This window comes from Prinia subflava, chromosome 15, assembly GCF_021018805.1.
Source record: "Prinia subflava isolate CZ2003 ecotype Zambia chromosome 15, Cam_Psub_1.2, whole genome shotgun sequence".
Taxonomy (NCBI): domain Eukaryota; kingdom Metazoa; phylum Chordata; class Aves; order Passeriformes; family Cisticolidae; genus Prinia; species Prinia subflava.
This window is the reverse complement of record NC_086261.1, coordinates 14,182,727-14,203,536: the sequence shown is the minus strand read 5'-3', so window position 1 is coordinate 14,203,536 and position 20,810 is coordinate 14,182,727. Positions and strand designations below refer to the sequence as shown.

The 20,810-nt window shown below is 37.9% G+C and overlaps 1 protein-coding gene across 2 annotated transcripts in view; it reads left to right on the top strand.

The window, feature by feature from the left end:
• The window catches only part of HERC1 (HECT and RLD domain containing E3 ubiquitin protein ligase family member 1), a 109,552-nt gene that overhangs the window by 37,662 nt on the left and 51,080 nt on the right, over window positions 1-20,810 (top strand). For both annotated transcript variants that reach the window (XM_063412166.1, XM_063412164.1), the window contains exons 2-22: window positions 897-1,852; window positions 3,050-3,145; window positions 3,452-3,646; window positions 5,267-5,578; window positions 6,170-6,266; window positions 7,117-7,260; window positions 7,821-7,948; window positions 8,776-8,920; window positions 9,015-9,186; window positions 10,264-10,398; window positions 10,926-11,091; window positions 11,637-11,762; window positions 12,559-12,780; window positions 13,946-14,098; window positions 14,276-14,408; window positions 14,942-15,133; window positions 15,641-15,862; window positions 16,741-16,914; window positions 18,135-18,249; window positions 18,345-18,465; window positions 19,144-19,315. In XM_063412166.1, coding sequence (XP_063268236.1) covers window positions 923-1,852; window positions 3,050-3,145; window positions 3,452-3,646; window positions 5,267-5,578; window positions 6,170-6,266; window positions 7,117-7,260; window positions 7,821-7,948; window positions 8,776-8,920; window positions 9,015-9,186; window positions 10,264-10,398; window positions 10,926-11,091; window positions 11,637-11,762; window positions 12,559-12,780; window positions 13,946-14,098; window positions 14,276-14,408; window positions 14,942-15,133; window positions 15,641-15,862; window positions 16,741-16,914; window positions 18,135-18,249; window positions 18,345-18,465; window positions 19,144-19,315 — 4,150 coding nt within the window. In that variant the 5' untranslated portion in view covers window positions 897-922. The remainder of the gene's footprint in view (window positions 1-896; window positions 1,853-3,049; window positions 3,146-3,451; window positions 3,647-5,266; window positions 5,579-6,169; window positions 6,267-7,116; window positions 7,261-7,820; window positions 7,949-8,775; window positions 8,921-9,014; window positions 9,187-10,263; window positions 10,399-10,925; window positions 11,092-11,636; window positions 11,763-12,558; window positions 12,781-13,945; window positions 14,099-14,275; window positions 14,409-14,941; window positions 15,134-15,640; window positions 15,863-16,740; window positions 16,915-18,134; window positions 18,250-18,344; window positions 18,466-19,143; window positions 19,316-20,810) is intronic.

The window sequence follows — 20,810 nt, the reverse complement described above, 5'->3', positions numbered from 1 at the left end:
TCAGGAAATTACAGTACTTTTTCATGAAATTTTAGTACATTAGGACTTAAAGGGTCAAAGAACAGAAAGTGATCGTTCAAAGCCTATGTAACCTATGGTTAATGATTATAAAACAAGAGTTAAACAAATCTGTTTTGTACAGTAGGAGATAAAGCATTACTTTAAGGAAAACTCTTTTAAAATGAGCAGTTTGGAAACACTCACTTTGAGGAAGCCTCTTTGCATATTAAGCTATAAGCTACCTTGGCAAAATTTAGGGTTGACGTCAAGAATCCTCTTGAAGAAACTGAAGTTCTAAATGCTATTGGCATTAAAATTAGTAACTCTAGTGTCTCCTTGGGATCAGAATGTTCTTTTAATTTATTAATTTTTAAAAATTTTCTCAGACATAGACTTAGGAGAGCTCTGGAGTCAACTGTTTGTGATAAGTCTGTGTTCTTGCATATGAGAAAATTTAACTCAGTGTATGTTTTTGAAATTGTGATCCTTTATTCATATAAAATAGCAAAATATCATACCATTACATGGGTGATCCTGCAGACATAAATCATCATAGTGCTGAGGTATGCTTATCAGTCCTGCACCTTTGTGCACACCTAAATCTTAAATTGCTTTATCTTTTAAATGCTGTTCATGTCACTTCGCAGAATTAAATTTGCTTTGTGTGAATTTTTGTGTGTATGGATTTAGAAAATTCAGACTGACTTACACTAAAATTCTTACATCATGTTAAGTAAGTTGCACATACATGCCAGTCAGATTGTGAAACTGGTAATTCTTGGTGGTTAACCTTTTGCTGCTTACCTTCTGAAAGGATTATTTGGGTTTGTCATGCTGTGAGTAATAAGATCTGTAAGTAATACTGCATACCTGTTGACAGTTTCTTTTGTCTCCAGGACTAATGGCAAAGGAGTGAACCAGCATGGCAGCTATGGTCCCACCTGTGAAGCTGAAATGGCTTGAACACCTAAACAGCTCCTGGATCACAGAAGACAGTGAATCTATTGCAACAAGGGAGGGGGTTTCTGTCTTGTATGCTAAATTAGTTAACAATAAAGAAGTAGTGCCATTGCCCCAGCAAGTTCTGTGCCTCAAAGGACCTCAGTTACCAGATTTTGAGAGGGAATCTCTATCTAGTGATGAGCAGGACCACTACTTGGATGCCCTTCTTAGCAGCCAGCTGGCACTGGCAAAGATGGTGTGCTCAGACTCTCCGTTTGCTGGAGCTCTTCGAAAGCGTCTCCTTGTGCTGCAGCGTGTCTTCTATGCACTTTCTAATAAATATCACGATAAGGGGAAGGTGAAACAGCAGCAGCATTCACCAGAAAGCAGTTCTGGATCCACAGATGTGCACTCTGTCAGTGAACGCCCGAGGTCAAGCACAGATGCACTCATAGAAATGGGAGTTCGGACTGGATTGAGCTTGTTATTTGCACTGCTGAGACAAAGCTGGATGATGCCTGCAGCAGGACCTGGCCTCAGTCTCTGTAATGATGTTATCCATACTGCAATAGAAGTTGTGAGCTCTTTACCACCTTTATCTCTAGCAAACGAAAGCAAGATTCCACCAATGGGCTTGGACTGTTTATCGCAAGTAACAACTTTTCTTAAAGGAGTAACAATTCCAAACTCTGGGGCAGATACTCTAGGTCGTAGATTAGCTTCTGAGTTGCTTCTTGGTTTGGCTGCCCAACGAGGTGCCTTGAGATACCTTCTTGAATGGATAGAAATGGCTTTAGGTGCTTCAGCTGTAGTAAACACCATGGAGAAAACCAAGTTGCTGCAAAGTGCAGAAGGGATGATCAGCTTTGATTGCTTTATGAGTATATTGACCCAGATGCGACGATCTCTGGTAGGTATAACCGGGTTTGTTTTTTCTGCATTTGTAAGGTAATTGCATGCTTAACTGAATACTTTCTCCACATCAAATGCCAGTCTGCTAAATATGTTAGAAAGGGGGCATTTTTTTGTGATTTTTTTCCCCCCATATTTGCTTTGTTATCCACCATCTTTTTCTCTCCCTTCCTGCCCACCTGTTTCCTCACAGGTAAAGGTGAAACAGCAGAATGATCTCTGTGTTGTTATTTTTGGTGTTATGCTCTAACTTTAGGGAAAGAATCGAGGACATACTTGATCCACTTGGACTTGTACATTTAAGTTCATAGTAGAAAAAGTTAGAAAATTCGAAGTTGTGCAATATACCTTGTTTCCTGTTACTTTTATTGCACATGCCTGCTTCCCCGTTCACCTAGGCCTCTGCTTATAAGTCTTCAGGATGTTCAGCAGTTTTGCTGATGCTCAGAAATTAATGTGATAGAAAATGAGCTAAATTGGAAGTGTGGCACTCTGCTTTGTGTATTGAGTGCCTACTGCAGGTCCTAGCTGAATATTGCTTTTAAAGGTATGAAATTATTGCACAGTGTACAGTCAAAAGCTGTGACAAGCTTCTGCCTCATAATGCTCAGACTGAAATAGGGAGTGACTTCTTCCCTCAAGTGATCATTTGTTTCTTCAGGCTTGTGCTGCTTGTAAATAAACATAAACTTTAGTATCTAGGAAAGATCTAAAAAATCTTTTGAAGAGTGGGGTCCATGAAAAGATCATGGCAGTAGCAGTGTCTGAATTGGATTAAATGTTTTGATGGGCAACTTTATTTGTTATTGGTTTTGGGCTATATATATACAATTGCAGACCAGAATATGAAAGATAAGTAAACAAAAAATTAATTATGATTAGTAATTTTAAAATACTTATAACTTTAAACACAAATAACATGCATTTCATTACAAAATAGTATTGGGTGAAATTAACTTTGAACCCAGATACTTTCACAAGACTGAATCAGTAAGAATATTGAACTAGCACTTGTGACAGTTTTGTCTTCCTGAAGTGTATTATGCAGGTATCACAGCTCAGGAGAGATATGCTTACAGAAAGAGCCATTAGTTTTTGCTTAACAATAAGAATAAATCCCTAATGTATTTTGTTCAGGTGGGCTATTGCTGTATTGGAAGCGTGTTTCTCCTAATAACAACATTTAAAATTGTAGGGATCATCTGCTGATCGAAGTCAATGGAGAGAGCCAACCAGAACATCTGATGGCTTATGTTCTCTGTATGAGGCAGCTCTGTGTTTATTTGAAGAGGTATGTCTTGAAAAAAAACTTTTAAATTACAGTACTTTACATCCTCCTCACATGTGAGTGGTGTGCACATGTGTGGGTGTAGTCCAATCTTGTCCAAATTATTCTGGGTTAGAAGAGGTGCAAAAAACATGGAAAAACTAAGATGTAGTGAGACAAAGTCATTTGGGCAAGCTAATGATATGATTGTGGTGATTTGTATTTCAGGCAGTTACTACGTTGAGGGGCAGTTAAAGCTGCATTAAACACTGTGACTGTATAGGAAGAAATATAAAATGCTACTGTATAATAAATCTCTCATTTGAGCAGGTTTGTCGAATGGCTTCAGACTATTCAAGGACATGTGCTAGCCCTGACAGCATTCAAACGGGTGATGCTCCCATCGTGTCAGAGACCTGTGAGGTGTATGTGTGGGGCAGTAACAGCAGTCACCAGCTGGTAGAAGGAACTCAAGAGAAAATACTTCAACCCAAGCTTGCTCCAAGCTTTTCTGATGCACAAACGGTGAGTGACGTTTGTTAGTGGTTCATTATGTAACATTCAGCAGCTTCATAGTCACAGTACGAAATTGAAAATAGTACTTTATTTCTGAGTGTCAAGTTTTAATGAAGGGATGATGCTCAGAACTGGTCACACAGGTTATTTTCTTGAGAATATCTCGCTACTTTTATTGATGACTGGGAAAAACATTCTGGTTTGTTTTTAGTGACACACATATATGAATGCACATGTAACAAGAATGACTGAATTACCTGACTTGCTCTGTGGAAACAAGTATAGTTGCCTGTAGGTTTTTGGTGGTTTTGTTTTGGTGTGTGGTGTGTGTTTGTTTGTTTGTTTTATGGTTTTGTTTAGTTTGTTTTTATAGTTGGTTAAAAGGTGTCTTAACTTCTCCATGTTTTTTTTCACTGGTGGTTTTCACACCCAAAATTGCCAAGTTTAAAGCTTCAAACTGAGCTAGCAGCTGACACAGCCACCTTAGTTAGCTTTCTGAACATCAGTGTACATGCTCGTTCTGCTCTCAGTCACAGATTCTGTAGTTGCAGCTGAGCACTTCTATTGATGCATGACCCAGAGTATAATAATCTGCTTTTCAGGTACTATATTGGCTTTGCAGTGTTGACTTAAGTAAAAGCACTTTTTGGTCACTAGACAATTTAGGTGTGTTTCCTGGAATTGTTTCTATGAATGTCACTGAATATAAAATGGTTTATATTCCAGTGGACTGCAGGACTGGACATCATAAAGCAAGTTTATGCATTCAGAAAACTTTAAAACATTCAAAAGACTAATACACAAGAATGGAATGCATGATCTGAATGAGTGGATTACTCTTTTAATAGTACTGTGTACAACTATACAAAAAATTCATGTGATTTTTCCACTTAGCCTTCATTGATGCTTGTTGTAGAGTTATCTGTATAAAGACATTAATTCCCATTAAATGGGGCTGTGGACCCCTGTTTGGGGCTGTGTTATGATGTGCCTTTATGCCTCAGATGGAACCTGCTCTGCACTTCTGCTGTGTTAAGATTCCTATAGTGAATGATTTCTATGTTAGTCCCTTTGCTGTTGGGTCATTCCTCAGTTGAGCACTGATTTTTGCTGATTAGGAGCAAGTTCTTATTTTATTAAAAGCTTTTAATCTTATTTCTTCGATGTTCATGGAATTAAGGTTTATAGTAACAAGTGACTGGATTTTTAGCATTTAGTGTATTTCTCTAATGTTACTACTTGGTACTGGTTAAAATTAAGCAAAACTTAGTGTTTTATCAAGCTGTTGCTTTGTCTTTTATTCTTTTAAAAAATTAAGATTTCCATCCATGAGTTTTGGAGATCTGAATGCAGCACAAGTTCTGCAGTATGTAGAGGAGATACAAAAAAATAAAATAATCACTGTTTACATGTTTTAGTCTATTATGAAAATAGATTTAATCATAACATAATTTTCCAAGAATTTTAGTTTTACTGCTTGCTGAAATCCAAATTATTTTTAGTTTTTAGATCATGTTATATGAAGAAACCTGAAATTCTGTTAAGAAATACAGACTTCTAGACCTATGTGTAAATTCTGGATTTATCTAATCTCTGCATTTCTCTATTATATCTTTTTTGTCTTTGTAGATTGAAGCTGGACAATATTGTACATTTGTCATTTCTACAGATGGTTCTGTTAGAGCCTGTGGGAAGGGCAGTTATGGGAGACTGGGACTGGGAGACTCCAACAATCAGTCCACATTGAAAAAACTGACTTTTGAGCCTCACAGGTCTATTAAAAAGGTGTCATCTTCAAAAGGATCTGATGGTCACACTTTAGCATTTACAACAGAAGGGGAAGTCTTCAGCTGGGGTGATGGTGACTACGGAAAACTGGGACATGGAAATAGTTCAACTCAGAAATATCCCAAACTTATTCAGGGTCCCCTGCAAGGGAAGGTATGTTTTGTATAAAACAGCACCTGTTTTTGTTCTGTTCAGCTGGGATGTTGCATAAAGTTTGAAACAGATAAAATCCTAAGAAAATGTTCTGTGTTTTTTCTAGACTTCTCTTTGAGGCTGGGTTTGCTTTCAGCAAAACACCAGAGCTTATGGTTTCCTGTAGGCCAGTGACTTGGCCAGTGGCATTGTCAGGAAAGCTTCTCATAGGCTTGAGTCAAACTTGTTCAGGGGCTTTCACTGAATTGCAGTTTCAATTTTTCTAGCTGCAACATCAAGGCTTTCACATACAACTTGTTTAGTGTCCTAAACATCCACTGATGCTGCTTTGTTTTCCTGTAAGACATGCAGGATATTGCGATGCTAAAGCTGCTTGATAAATGAATCGTTAGTAATTTTACAAATATAGTTGCCTTTTTGTGTACTAATTTCCCTTATCAAATAAATAGAAAAGATTATGCGTGTACTTGATCTATGTGAATGAACAAATTAGTTTATGTAGACTCCTTCTGAAATTTGACTCTGCCAAGCTTTCAGACTTCCCACTTGATTTGTGTGAAAACTTCATCTTTCTTTTTGCTTGTTATGTAGGTGGTTGTATGTGTATCAGCAGGCTACAGACACAGTGCTGCTGTTACAGAGGATGGAGAACTGTACACATGGGGAGAAGGAGACTTTGGAAGATTGGGTAATTTGAAAATTTCCTTAGATGCATTTGGAAAAATTCCTATGTCAAGTAATGATTTTATACATCTGTTTGCCTTGTTCTCTAATTGTCCCCTCTGCATACACATACACGTGTACTCAGGTGTGTGCATACAGTTGACAAGTGCAGAGGCTCTGAAGAGTTTTTAATGCAGTTAGTTTTACAAAGATTTTTTTTAAAAGATTTTTCATTTTGAGGCAAGTTGCTTTTATTCATTTATAAGACTGTATGGTTGCTAATGCCACTGGAATGTAAACAGTAGACATTTTAAATAAACTGGGATTCTAGATAAACTTCATCTGGCGTGATGGTACAATGATTCTTTGAACCAGAGTCAGGAATAACCACCTAATAATATCAAGGGTCTGATTCTAATATGGATACTTGGTGTTAAGTTTGCCAGAATGGCTTAGTATCTGTTTACCTTAATACATCTAAAAAGTTAAATTTAACTGAAACAAGAAACAGCTTCCTCAGGCTGTACAGGTTACCTGCTGCCCAGTATTGGAAAGTCTAGTGACCTAATCAGCTGCTATTGAAGGCAGTTGTGCTAGCAATTCTTTTTACTTCTGTTCAGCTAGGTAGAAAATAATCACAAATTGTAGAGGCAGTGAGGTCTGAGCAGGTGTTCTGGGTTATGTTGTAAAGATTAAATGTTTAACTTTACAACAGATGTCTTCCAAACCTTGCTAAGAATCTTTCGAAAAAGTTGGCAGAGGTCATCATTTGTGATGACTGCAGTACACGTGGAATTTCAAAATCTAATGATTGCAAAACAGAAATAGGACTTTAATCTTCACAAAAAGAAATTACCTTTTTCTTTTTTCCTTAGGTCATGGTGACAGCAACAGCCGCAACATTCCAACTTTAGTAAAAGATATTAGCAATGTAGGAGAGGTTTCCTGTGGCAGTTCACACACAATAGCTCTGTCCAAAGATGGGAGAACAGTGTGGTCGTTTGGAGGAGGAGACAATGGTGGGTAAAACAAATATTTTAGTAGTAATTTTTGTCTTATTCCATCTGCCTCAGTACTCCTTGCAGTTTGGTTCTGTTTTTTATTTGTTTGGTAGCTGTTCAAAGAAGGGATTCTTAAAAAATCTGAATACAGTATCTCAAGTTCACCTGCAAGATTATAGGGTTAAAAAAATTATTTACAGCAGGGTAGGGGTTTCACACTGCAGAGGTCAGTGAATGGATAAACAATTCTGGAAAAAATGGTGTGCTGATGACTTTCAAGTAAGCTTGCTCATGATATGACAGTAGCTATTTAGGTCCTACAAACTATTACATATAAACTGTCTGGGATTAGTATTTCAGTTTTAAAATAGACTATAATAAATATATATTTGTTCAAGTCTGTAATTACTATAATTGAAAGAGAATAGGTTTTATAAAAATTGCGGTGTGTTTTAATTTTAAAAATCCACTCTGACATTTTTAGAAATAAAAAAAACACCCCAAAACACTTCTGGGATACATTTAATTGTTGTCTATCCATTGAAAATACCTTCCAGTTCTGTTTCCTTCTTTTGCAGGCAAGCTTGGTCATGGTGATACAAATAGAGTTTATAAACCTAAAGTTATAGAAGCCTTGCAAGGAATGTTTATTCGAAAAGTTTGTGCTGGAAGTCAGTCTTCTCTTGCCTTGACATCAACAGGGCAGGTAGGCAAAACCAAGTTCTCACTCAAATTATGGGAGTTGGTAAAGAGGGTCTGGGTTCACATTGTCTCAGCATTTATTATTTTGACTGTTGAGAAAATGTTCAGCTAGTACTTAAGTAGAATTGAAGTTCTTGATTAGAGATTGAAGTACCTAATGCACAAGAGTATTTCAAAATGTGGTAAGAGTCATCTAAAATACAGTTTTCAAACTTCTTTCTTAGTCATTATTTTAGGTTAATAAATGTAACTAGTATAAAATGAAAATGGATTAAATAAACAAACAGAAGTAAAATGCTTGTAATTTTTAATATAGTAATCAACTCAGGTGATTAAGTGATTTAATAGTTTTTTAAAGTGTATATGTATATTAGAATATAGGTGTTAAGTGCAAGTTTTATTTCTAATCTGAAAAATCTCATGAGATCTTGGAGATAAATGTTGAGATGGCAAAGCAGGACCCCTCTGGGCATGATGGATGCATGTCATCCAATAAACATTTGCACATGTGTAACCTCCACCACCCTCAGCTGTGTGACTCAGCAGCAGTGGGTTTTCAGAGGGGGATGAGGAATGTTGGCATTCACTCCAGTGGTTTGTTTTCCTGCAGCAGCCTCCCCGGTGCTGTGCTCTGTGGCCCCTTCGGTGGCTGGGGGAAGGAATGGGCACTGTATGAGATGTGTGTTCAGCTAGGAAAGTGCTGTGCACCTTTCAGTTGTGCTGGCAGTGTAATTGCAGTCATTGTGCAGGCGGTTTGCTGGGATGTTGTTTGCTGTGCTCAGCAGTAGCCCAAGTGTGACGTGCAGCTGTTCTGTGGTTGCTTTGCTCCAGGTTTACGCGTGGGGCTGCGGGGCCTGCCTTGGCTGTGGCTCTTCGGAGGCGACTGCTCTCAGACCCAAGCTCATTGAAGAGCTGGCTGCTACTAGAATAGTTGACATTTCCATTGGTGACAGTCACTGTTTGGCACTTTCTCATGGTAAAGAGAATCAGGTGTAAAAATATATAATCCTCCTCTTGATCAAAAGCAGTGGTATCTTAGCTTTTGTTTTCTACTTTATTTATGTTTATAGATAATGAAGTTTATGCTTGGGGTAACAATTCAATGGGACAGTGTGGTCAGGGAAACTCTACTGGCCCCATTACTAAACCGAAGAAAGTAAGTGGTTTAGATGGAGTTGCAATTCAACAAATTTCAGCAGGAACATCCCATAGCCTTGCCTGGACAGCTCTTCCAAGGGACAGGTAACAATGACATTTGGGACAGGTATAATTTTATTCTTTTCTGCAAGTCCACTTCGGGATGCATTTAACTATTTCCTGAAAGTATTCCCACATCATGTATGTCAAGCATTCTGCTTGTAATGTTTTGGTCTGGAAAGTTGTCTTCCTCTCCTCTTTCTGCTCTCCTCTTAGCTGTTGCATGTTAGAAGTGAAAATATATCAGCACCATATATTTGGATATTTCTTCTTTATATATTAATGTTTTTTATATGTAGTTAGACAAAGCCTACCTCTGTTTACTAAATATTGACAAGATAGTCAGTGGGAGGTGAAACAACTCAGTATTTTTTATTTGTTGCTTCTGAGGGTAATTTTTATGGCTTGGGAAGGGTTTTTTTTTAGCGTAATAAGTAGTGCACTAATCAGGAGACTTTGGGAAAGGGGAAGTTCAGATAAATTACTCAGGTGCATTTAAAGATCTTAAAATTTCTGTGTGGTTACATGTTAAACTGAAAATAGGTACCTAAACAAATAGTTTTGTTATTAATATACAGTAGCTCAAATAATACTTTTACACCAAAGAGATTTGCAAGTGATTGAAATGAACCAGTAAACTTTTATGTCTAGACTGACACAAAGGAACAGAAAAACTTAATATTTGGAAGATAATTCAAGAAGAACTTCAAATGCCCTATTTTCAAGGGAGCTATCAACTAAGGAAATACTAAGACTCAAATTGGATCAAGTGCTGCTTCCCCTTTTGAGTTCTCCCTGATGTTTCTAATGTCTCCCAAAGTCCCTAACCTGACGTTTGCACTAAACTTAGCTTCGTGAGAACTGGTCAGCCTTTGCATGAATTAGATGAAATGCATGTGGCTTCAGATTTATGGCATTGAGGTGTTTTAGTCCGTAGATGTGGAGTGTAAAAGAGAGCAAAAAATATCTTCATGTGTCAGGAAGTTGGTCTGCCATAGTTGTATTAGTTTGCTCTAAGAAAGAAACTGGTTTAGTTAAGTGTATTCAGTATTGAACCTGTTTAAACTATTAATTTATTAAAGCAGTTAAAGATTTCCAGGGGGTAATTTTCTTTGATTCCAGGCAAGTCGTGGCATGGCACAGACCCTATTGTGTGGATCTTGAAGAAAGTACCTTTTCACATCTTCGTTCTTTTCTTGAGCACTACTGTGACAAAATTAACAGTGAAATTCCTCCTCTTCCTTTTCCTACGTCAAGGTACATACAGCATATACATGTTCCAGTTTTTATATTTGTTTTTCTTTACAGCAGTGGTTAGTGCTTGTTAGTCTATTCTTCAACAAGTATAAGTCAGGTTTACTTGTTCATTCAGGTGTCATTTGTGTAGAATGCATTTGTATAACACAGGAGTTTACAGTGTCTCAAATGTAGCAGGATCTTTAGTGTGAAATTTATTTTCATTATGAAGTGAATGAAATGCTTTACTTCTGAGTTTTCCTTTGGAACACATTGTTCTCTGTAGTTGAAATGCATTTACTGTTTCTGTAAATGCCTCTTACAACCATTGTCCACAAAGACACTTGTCTATTCTGGTTTCAGTTTTTGTTCTTTTAAGCAGGTTGGTAGCAAGTTTCTCAGAGGAGTTTCCTTAAACTCCCTGTTGGAATTTACTTGCCTTTCTGGTATGAAAAATCAAAGGACAGTTAAAAGCTTAGTACACAAATAAGTGGAAGGAAGTAATGCTAATAATAGGAGAGTTTAACAGGTATATATTTCTTTTACAGGGAACATCACAATTTTCTTAAATTGTGTTTGAAGCTGCTTTCTAATCACCTTGCACTTGCTTTGGCTGGAGGTGTAGCCACCAGCATTCTTGGCCGACAGGCTGGTCCTCTTCGAAATCTCTTGTTCAGACTGATGGACTCTTCTGTCCCTGATGAAATTCAAGAAGTAAGAAATGCCTTGTTGTTTATGTGTGAAAATTGTACCACTTTCTTCTGGGTTTTTTTTCTGTGTAGTAGGATATTTATCAGACTTTTGGAACAATTCTGACTTGCCAGTTTTACTCACTAAAGTTAAAAAATACAGCCACCATCACTGTTTTATGATCTGAAAGCAGAGGAGAATGTTTGCATAAGAATTTCAAAAAGCTGCTTTATTTTGTAATTTCTAAATTATTCTTCCCTGCAATAATAAGCCTAAAATGTTTATGTTGTGGATTGAGTAATTGATTTGGTTGAGTAATTCTCCAAAGATGCACTCTTACAGGAAATAGCAACTTTTGTTGATCTTCTTTCACTCTTTCAATGTGCTGCACATGTTTGCATCACAGCATAAAAGATGAGTCTGCTGTTATGTGGTAGAATTCTGATATTAAATGAAATTAGGCAGATACTTGGGATATATCGTGTGATGTACAATATTTTTAAGGATACAGGTGGGTTGATTATTTCCCTTCTCCACTGAAGAAGTATTTTTGGCTGCTCCAATTTTAGGTTGTAATTGAGACACTGTCAGTTGGAGCAACTATGCTGCTTCCTCCATTGCGAGAGAGAATGGAATTGCTGCATTCTCTTCTTCCCCAAGGTCCTGACAGATGGGAAAGCTTATCAAAAGGACAGGTAAGGTCAAGTAAAAATATGCCTGAGAGCAGTTGTGGTTTGCTTTGGGTTTTTGTGTGAGATCATTTTGAGCTATGAGGTGAGCCTCGTGCAGAGTGCAAGCACATCTCTGGGGAGATGCAGTGCAAACCCCAGTGTAACAAAATCTGTAGGGCAGCCTGGCTAAAACAGAAGGGAGTGAGACAGGGAGCACTGCTTGTTTTCTCAAGTGAAAATTGACTATAGAGATCTTAGGAATTACTGTGGTAGTATATCCAAACAAGTTTAGAGATTAGATAATTTTGAATACTAGATTATTGAACAAGCCTTGCTAAGAGAAAATTAAGTGTTTTCTGGGATGAATATTTGTATAATGCTTTCCCTACATGGATTTCACCCTGCTTTGCAAAGATGGCTGCAAGGTTCTTTTTTGTACCCTTTTTCCTATGTACAGTGTAGAGAAATTGTGTCTCCCCCACCCTTCTTCCCAAATAATCAGGTAACCAGGACATACTGGAGAAAGTTTTTGGTTCAGTGTCTTACCCTCATTGCCAGCCAAGTGGACAATCTGGTTTCTGTCTCTCTTAATCTCAGATTTTTACTAGCTGTGGTAAATCTAATTCAGTATATTTATCCATTCGCTAATAGTACAAATCTTAAGGAAAACCTGGAGTATTTTGGTAAAGCCCTCCAGCTTCTTTCTGTGTCCCATTAGAACATTCTTGTTGGGTAACTATGCCTAATGCTTTTTTTCTTCTTAGCTTATTTTATCTTTATTAACGAAGTGTGATTTTTGTGTCAAAATGTTCTTCTTTAGAGAATGCAGTTGGACATCATTCTGACAAGCTTGCAGGATCACACCCATGTAGCTTCCCTGCTTGGTTATAGCTCCCCATCTGATACCACAGAAACTTCTTCATTGTGTGTCAGCTATGGAAACCCTTCTGATCAAGCATATGCTGTCCAGAGCAGTCATCCAGATACTCATCTGGCTGAAATCTTAATGAAGACTCTTCTAAGAAACTTGGGATTTTATACAGTATGTACAGGCTTTATATTAATTTATTTTTTAAAATTGTAATTAATTTTTGATGTTTTGAAAAGTTACTGTTTCCCACCCCCCCATTAAGGAAATGATGCTCATTTTGTTTGTCTAAAGTAGCAGTGCCACATGTATTTGTCTTTAAGTGGACTAAAGTCAGTTAAATCATTTCTAACAATACGATTCTAATATTCCTATAGTGATATTTATTGTTTAAGGTGACTTATGTAAATGCAGCTGGTTTCATATTAGACTATTTTATTGCTCTTGCTTCGGCTTCAGATTTTTTGGGAAGAAAAGATGTAAAACAAGAATTAAATTGATTGTATGCAATGTTTGTCAGTATAATCTCAGCCACCAGGGAGCAGTAAGCAGACACCAGGAGCATGAGGCTGTTTAATTAACTTCACTAGGGAGGTAGCTACCTTGTAATAGAGCAGCAAGTACCAGTCTTGCTAAACACACAGTCTGCCAGATTGTTATTCTTAGAAAGTGTAGGGGAGCGTGACAGCAAATCATTGACTCAGCTTTTTATTCGACCAGCCAGTTGAATTCAACAGCAAGAGGGAATCAGAGGGTTTGGCCTTCCCTTGGCATAGTGTGGAGCTCCTCAGTGCAGGGTGGCAGCGTTCTGTTCTTCTCTCTATCCTTCTTCCATCAGCAAGGTGGAACTGTCTGCTTTGAATTGGCTGCTTGAAACTGACTTTTTCCAATGGATTCCAAAGGAAGTCAAGCAGCCATCTATGCTCTCCTTCTATTGCCATCCTAGATAGTGCAAACAGGGATTCTAAAGTCCGATATCTTATGCATCAGCCCACAATAGATCCTAAGGAATTATTCCCGAACACATTGTGCTTTGAGGGCTAGGTTAGGAAGTGAGTTTTTTAATCTAGTTAGCCTAGTGAGGAATAAAAGCATTGCTGCATGCAAAAGAAACATTTTAAGAAATGTTTGCCTGATGGCTACCACAGTCACTCCTGTGACATTGTAGAGAAATGGATTTTCAGGTTTGGTTATCCCATGATCCACTTGATATCCAATTTCTCCAGTAATTAGAGGTGCACATCATAAAGAAAAAAATGCTTCTTTTTAGGTAATAGTAAAGTATTACAGCACTTGAAGCAGCGTTAATTGTTATCTTCTCCCCCTTTTCTTTCAATAGGATCAAGCCTTCGGAGAACTGGAAAAAAACAGTGATAAATTTTTACTTGGTACATCATCATCAGAAAACAGCCAACCTGCTCATTTGCATGAGCTTTTATGTTCCCTCCAGAAACAATTGTTGGCTTATTGCCACATCAACAGTGTTACTGAGGTGTGTGTCCTTATTTTTACCATTCAGGAGAGAAAAAAATAATTCAGTATTCATAAGCACCAGAATGTTGTAATGTTCCTTTGGAAAATCTTTGGAGTATTTGAAAGCTGAAGTGATTTAAATAGTGAACCCTTTGTATGTATTTACGGAACTGTTCTTACATTTGTTTCCTTCTAGAATTCCAGCAGTGTGGCACTGCTTCACAAACACCTTCAGCTTTTATTGCCTCATGCTACAGATATCTATTCCCGTTCTGCAACACTGCTGAAGGAAAGCTCTTGGAATGGTAGTGTTGGGGAAAAACTGAGAGGTAACTGTACATGGAAACATCAGTAATGATGGCTCTGTAACCTTAGGTCACTTTTCTTTTGCTCAGATTTGAACTAAAAAATCCCTTATTTTTCCTATATCTGCATAAATTGGGCATCCCAGGTTTCCCCTCAAAGGAGGAGATAAGGTGTCTACCCAGGAATGGCATCTGGCTCATTTTTTTGATGGGACATTTTGTGTGCAGGAAAAGCACAGGTTGGAGAATGTGAATTCTCCATTCTGTCCACCTTCACTCCAGAATGTGAATGTGAACAGCATATAGAGTGTGCATTTTTGTTTCAGTTTCATTAGTTCTAGATTACTCTTTTTACAAGTACAATTATTGTGAGTGAAATATGTACTGAAAAATGTGTAACTAAAGTAAGAGTTTAACAATTATTAAACAAACACATCAATTCAACCTTTATTGTTTAGGACATTCTGAGATAGCTGAGGTGCAATTCTTTGACTTGTTAAATTGTGCTTAAATAACTCGGTAACTGTAACTAACTCAGGTTTGCTTTTTCTCTGCAGATGTGATTTATGTATCAGCTGCTGGCAGTATGCTCTCTCAGATTGTTAACTCATTGTTGCTGCTGCCAGTGTCCGTAGCCCGACCTTTGCTGAGTTACCTGCTGGATCTGCTGCCACCTTTAGATCGTCTCAACAGACTCTTGCCTGCTGCAGCCCTTTTGGAAGATCAGGAATTACAGTGGCCTCTTCATGGTTAGTGTAATAACAAACATGCTTTTAATCTGAAAAATAAATGATGGCACATTTTATAGTAGAATTTATCTCTCGTTTTTAAGATGGCTTTTTTTAACTCTGTGTCTTGCTACATCTCCTTTTCTATTTCCTTAATGTGTTAATATTCCTTGCCATGAAATTTTTCTGTTTTGCATGCTGTTTCCAGTTTTATCCTTAATCTGTACACATTTATCAGAATACAGAGAAGAATGTATTAGACAAAGCAGGTTCTTGGGCAGAGTTTAAAAGAGCCTCTACTTCATGAACATTTGTCATGAATGGTGGTGGCCTTTGCTGTGCTGTAGTTCCAATGTTCAGCGATCTGTTTCTCCTAGCTGCAGTGTCTTCAGTTGAAAGGCTGCTGATTGAGGGGCAAATCTGTGATTAACTGGGAAATACTAACGAGATCTGCCACTAGCTTTGGAATTTTGGAATTGTTTGTGACACCTGAGCATGGGTGACTAACCTGGCAGTGAATACTTGCAGGTGGCCCTGAGTTGATCGACCCTACAGGAGTGCCCCTGCCGCAGCCTGCCCAGTCGTGGGTGTGGCTGGTGGACCTGGAGAGGACAGTGGCCCTGCTCATCGGGCGCTGCCTGGGGGGAATGCTGCAGGGCCCTCCAGTGTCCCCTGAGGAGCAGGACACGGCCTACTGGCTCAAAACCCCGCTGTTCAGCGATGGAGTGGAGATGGATATTCCTCACTTAGGTGAGCTGTTCAGCGCCAGTGCCTAATGATCTGTGTAAATACGTGTTCAGGTGTGAAGTTTCTGACGGTGTTTGAAAAAGTGTCTGTTCTTAAGGTTTGTCTCTCAGTGTTCTTGTCTATTTGTGTGGTAATACAAAAAGTTCAAAAGTGGTATTTAAGGTTATAATGTAGTTTGTAAAGGGTCTTGGAAATGCATACAGGAGAAAAATCCCCACAATTCTCAGTAAAAGACTACAGATTTCACACAGTTATTTGGAACTGTTTTACTCTTAGATGCTCAGCATTTAATTGACGTTCCAGGAACTCAGTTTTTCACATTAATTATTGGAAAATCCCTTCTATTTTATTCTACTTGCAAAATGAGTTTTTTATTGATTAGAAACAATACTGTTAATAGCAAACTTCATTCTTTATGATCTACCAGAATTATCAATGACTCAGTAGTGGTGTTCCAGTCATCCCTTCCTATCTGAAAGGGGCACTTGCTTCTTTGTGCCCTGTTCCTCTTAGTTCACATCTCTTCTTCCCTCTAGTTCTGAATGGGCTACTTCAAGACTTACTGTGTTTTGACAGAGTGTTTTGAAATGGGTCCAGGCAGTAGTTGCAGGTGTATAGCTGTGCAGTTCAGGTAGAATTAATGATACAAATTTATGCTCTTGAAGAAGAGTTGGATAATGCTTCTAAATCTCCATAGGTTTATGTAGATTGTATTTTAAGTCACTTCCCTATGTAAGGTGAATTTGTGGAAGGACAGTGACATGTCTTGATTTTTTTTAAACTAAGAGGAAGGTCAAAGGTGGTTTAAAGGCTTCTAGATAGAGGTGTGTAATGCTCAAAATTTGCAGAGTTTAATTTCTTTGGTATTTCCGTTCTGTTAGACAAATGCATGAGCTCCTTGTTAGAAGTGGCCCTGTCTGGAAATGAGGAGCAGAAGCCGTTTGATTATAAGCTGAGACCAGAGATCACAGTCTTTGTTGATTTGGCCTTGGGTTGTACAAAAGAGCCAGCAAGGAGCCTCTGGATCAGTATGCAGGACTATGCTGTCAGTAAAGGTAAGGCATTGAAATTACCTGTGTATGTTGAAAGGTATGCTCCTAGCATAATTCTGTATTTTCTTTGGCAATGATTTTTACATGATAAACATGATAAACTTAATTTATTATTATGTTCCATGCTCTTTCTTTTGCTTTTTGTGTTACTTACTTTTGACACTGATTTCAGTGGTTGCCAAACATGTAGCTCAGTGTTGGTTTTCCCTCTGAACTGGTAAGAAGAAACTCTTGTTTGCTTACTCAGTTGTTGTTTTTTCTATTTTCTGAGTAGAGCAGGGTGAAACTTGCAATTAAAAAGAAAAAATTAAAGGGGAGGAGATGAGGGAAGGCAAAGTAACTTGCAAAATATGTTAGGAATGAAAGGGTAAGTCATCTTATGTTTTTTAAGTCTCTGGGAGGCTGGTCTTACAGTAGTAATAGTTTTTCATGCTTATTGCCTAAAACTCTGGATTTCCTGCTCAAGCTTTCCAGGTTCCTTTTAATGACATCCGCTGAGCATTGTAGTTGTACTGTAACTGCTGTATCCAGAGATAATTTTCTGTAGGTCTGGCCAGGCTGAGCTAGATGAAGAAAAGAGCAAATGGTATTGTGTGCCTGTTGCAAACAACATGGGGAATTCTATTACAGGATTCCACAGAAGGGGGAATTCCAGTTAAAACAGTGCTGATTATCTGTTTGCACAGTCTTGAGCTGAATGGGCTGGTCTGTATAATTTAGGCTGTGGGACTGGGTTCCTTAGAAGTCGATGTGGATCTGCTCTGTTCAGCTGACTGGAAGTTGTATGGTCATTTTATCATAGCATCACAGGCAAAATCATGGAACCTGCTGAGGAGCAGGTGTGTTAGACTAGACTTACGTGTAGCCAGGTACCTTTTATCACTACTACAGCAGTTCATAAGGATTTATAGATAACATTTAACAGAAAAATGTATTATGAACATATTTGTTAAGAAGGGGGACAGTAATCTTTTATTTCCCCGTGGAAAATTATGGTGCTTTGTGAAGGTTTGCTTGGCAGTTCAGTTATTTCATCGTGGAGCAATAATATTTTCATAATGATTCTTTTTAAAGTGGGGAAAAGTTTTGTTGAAATCAAAAAGTCAGTTTCTTAAAAAAAAGGGACTTAAATGGCTCAAGATATTGAATACAATATTGAAAAAACAAATATTTTTGGTTTTTGGGAACAGTAGCCAGTTTTGATGAATCATTTCTATTTTCAGATTGGGATACTGCAACTTTAAGTAATGAATCACTCCTAGACACTGTGTCCAGATTTGTCCTTGCGGCTCTCCTGAAACATACGAGTTTACTTAGTCAAGCTTGTGGTGAGAGCAGGCAAGTAGCTTAAAGCTGCTTTTAAAAGTCCAGCTTGACTTTTTGGAGGAAAATTCATGTGATTTTTTTTCTGGCTTGGATGTGATTTTCTGTAGGTACCAGCCTGGCAAGGCCTTGGCAGAAGTTTACCGCTGTGTGTATAAAGTTCGGAGTCGCTTGCTTGCCTGCAAGAACATGGAGCTTATTCAGACCAGGTCATCCTCCAGAGACAGATGGGTAAGGCTGTGCATCTCTTTGCAGTTCTTCTGGCTTTACTGGCTATTAAGAAAATATTACATAATTACCAGTAGTTTTTTCTATCCTGTTGAAAAACCTTCATGAGTTTCCAAATGAAAATTGACGGGGTATAATTAGGAGTCCAGTAGTCTGGAATATGTAATATTAAATCAATTAAAGCAGGTGATTGGTTGGCATCATTTGACCCAAGCCCAGCATTGAGCCTAGTTTTTTTGTGCATGCAATAAGTTCTGTTACTCCCAGAAATCCTCAAACTTACAAATGCAATATAGCAAATCTGATATATGCAGTAGATTGGTTGCTTCAGATTTAATGCCATTTGGAAAAGGTACCTGGTTTGCTTTTGCACAGTGTACCCAGGCTTATGGTTTCTAAAGGCTGTGGTGCTGAAGTGGCAAAGTTTGACTGTAGTATCTAAGTAAGCATCACAAGGAGAGATTTTTCTGCAGATAATCTGAGTCATGGTTACAAAAGGAAAATTAAGTTTTCCAACTTAGGTATTTAAAACCTTGAATGTAAACCACTGTCTTTGTTGTTTATTTCATGCAGTATCAAAAGTATTTTTTGATAGGAAGAAGCCTCTTGTGTCCTTGTACATACATCTTTCATTTTGGTGAGAATTAATTTCACTTTATGTGTGTATTTTTTTTAATCAAGATGCTAGATAACCAAGAATCTGCTGATGTTGATACTCAAGAACATTCTTTTACTCGTACAATTGATGAAGAAGCAGAAATGGAGGAGCAGGCAGAACGTGACAGGGAGGAGGGACACCCAGAACAAGAAGATGAAGAGGAGGAAAGAGAACACGAAGTTATGACAGCTGGTAGTAAGTACTGGTTATGTGTGTCAATAATGCTATGTCCTTTGGAAGGACAGTGTCTTTGTCTTTCTGAGGTAAAATAGGAAAATTATTTAAAAGATTATGAAAGATATGTCCTCATAAACATTCTGGGAGGTTTATTTTTATACAATGATAGAGGGTTTTTTATGGTTCGGGAAGGTTTTTAGATACAAAGGAATGTGAATACTAAATTAGTTCACTGCAATTTAGGGCCTCAGACATATACCAGCACCTCTATATGCAATGTCTACAAGACTACTTGGTTTCATCTTGTTTTCTCTAAGGTTCTTGTCATTTGATCTCTGAGTTTTCATTAGTATTTAGATACAGTATTTTGGCTGTGTTGTTATTTTATGTAGTAAGCTTTGAAGGGTAATGTTATTCTGAAGTTTGGAAACAAAACTGTTGATAATAGTGGACTGTGTTGGAATTGACTTCTGCCTTTGAATATCTCTGCTTTAAAAATGTGGAGGTTTTAGTCAGAGTTCGGTATTTTTAGCACTATTTGCCATATTTTTTCCTGGGCTTTCTAAACATCCTGTTTAATTCTTCAGAAGATAGCTTGAAGAAGGTAGATTTCACAAACTGTTGTTATACTTATTGGGGCTTGTAGTCCAGCTTGATGAAGTAGTTAATCCTTAATTTTTGCAGTTTCAGTAAAGCAACAGCCAGTCACACAATGTTGTTTTTTCCTCTGTTGTGAACTGAGTGTTATCCAAGACAGCATTTGTATTAGCCTTGGAACATGTCTGTAGAATGCATGTGCCTTAAAAAATGAAATTGGCTGACTAGAAATATTTTCCATAGCCACACAATTTTCTTTTTGTTTTCCAAATATTGTTCCTCTGGATACTTGTTAGAATGTTCGGGTTTTTTTCCAGTCTCTGCTGTCATCTCTTGTTTTGCTGACAGTTTCCTATTTCTCTCCCACATTTCTCTTTGGGACCTTACTGACCAAAACATATGTTACATCTTTAGTTTTATTGGATGTGTCATTGCATGGACAGTGGAGCTGAAGTGCACATTCATGATCTGATTTGTGGTTCTAGATGTTAGAATTTTGGAAATGAAAAGTTTTGATTTACATGTCACCTGCTCAGTGCACGCAGTATGTTTGGCTGCTTGATTTGCAGTTATTTTGTGCAAATGCTCCAGAGATCTCAAATTCCACCTGGACAGGGCTTCTGGGCACAGTAAAGGAAATGTATCAGGAAACATCCAGACAGACAGTGGTGCTACATGCACAGATAACTAGGAAGGTGGCTCTCTCACTTGTGTTCCTAAGCTATGCTGAACTTGACTCGTCAAGCTCTATTCATATCAGTGAAGGAAGTATTTAGTTTTACCTTTGCCTTTCCAAAGGGGACCTGAACCTTTACAATTAAAATGATCAAATCAAGAGAACTTTAGTTCTTTGGACATAGATGAGGAGGTCTCTCACACATACTCTTTAGAAGAATCTGACCCTCTAGACTACAGC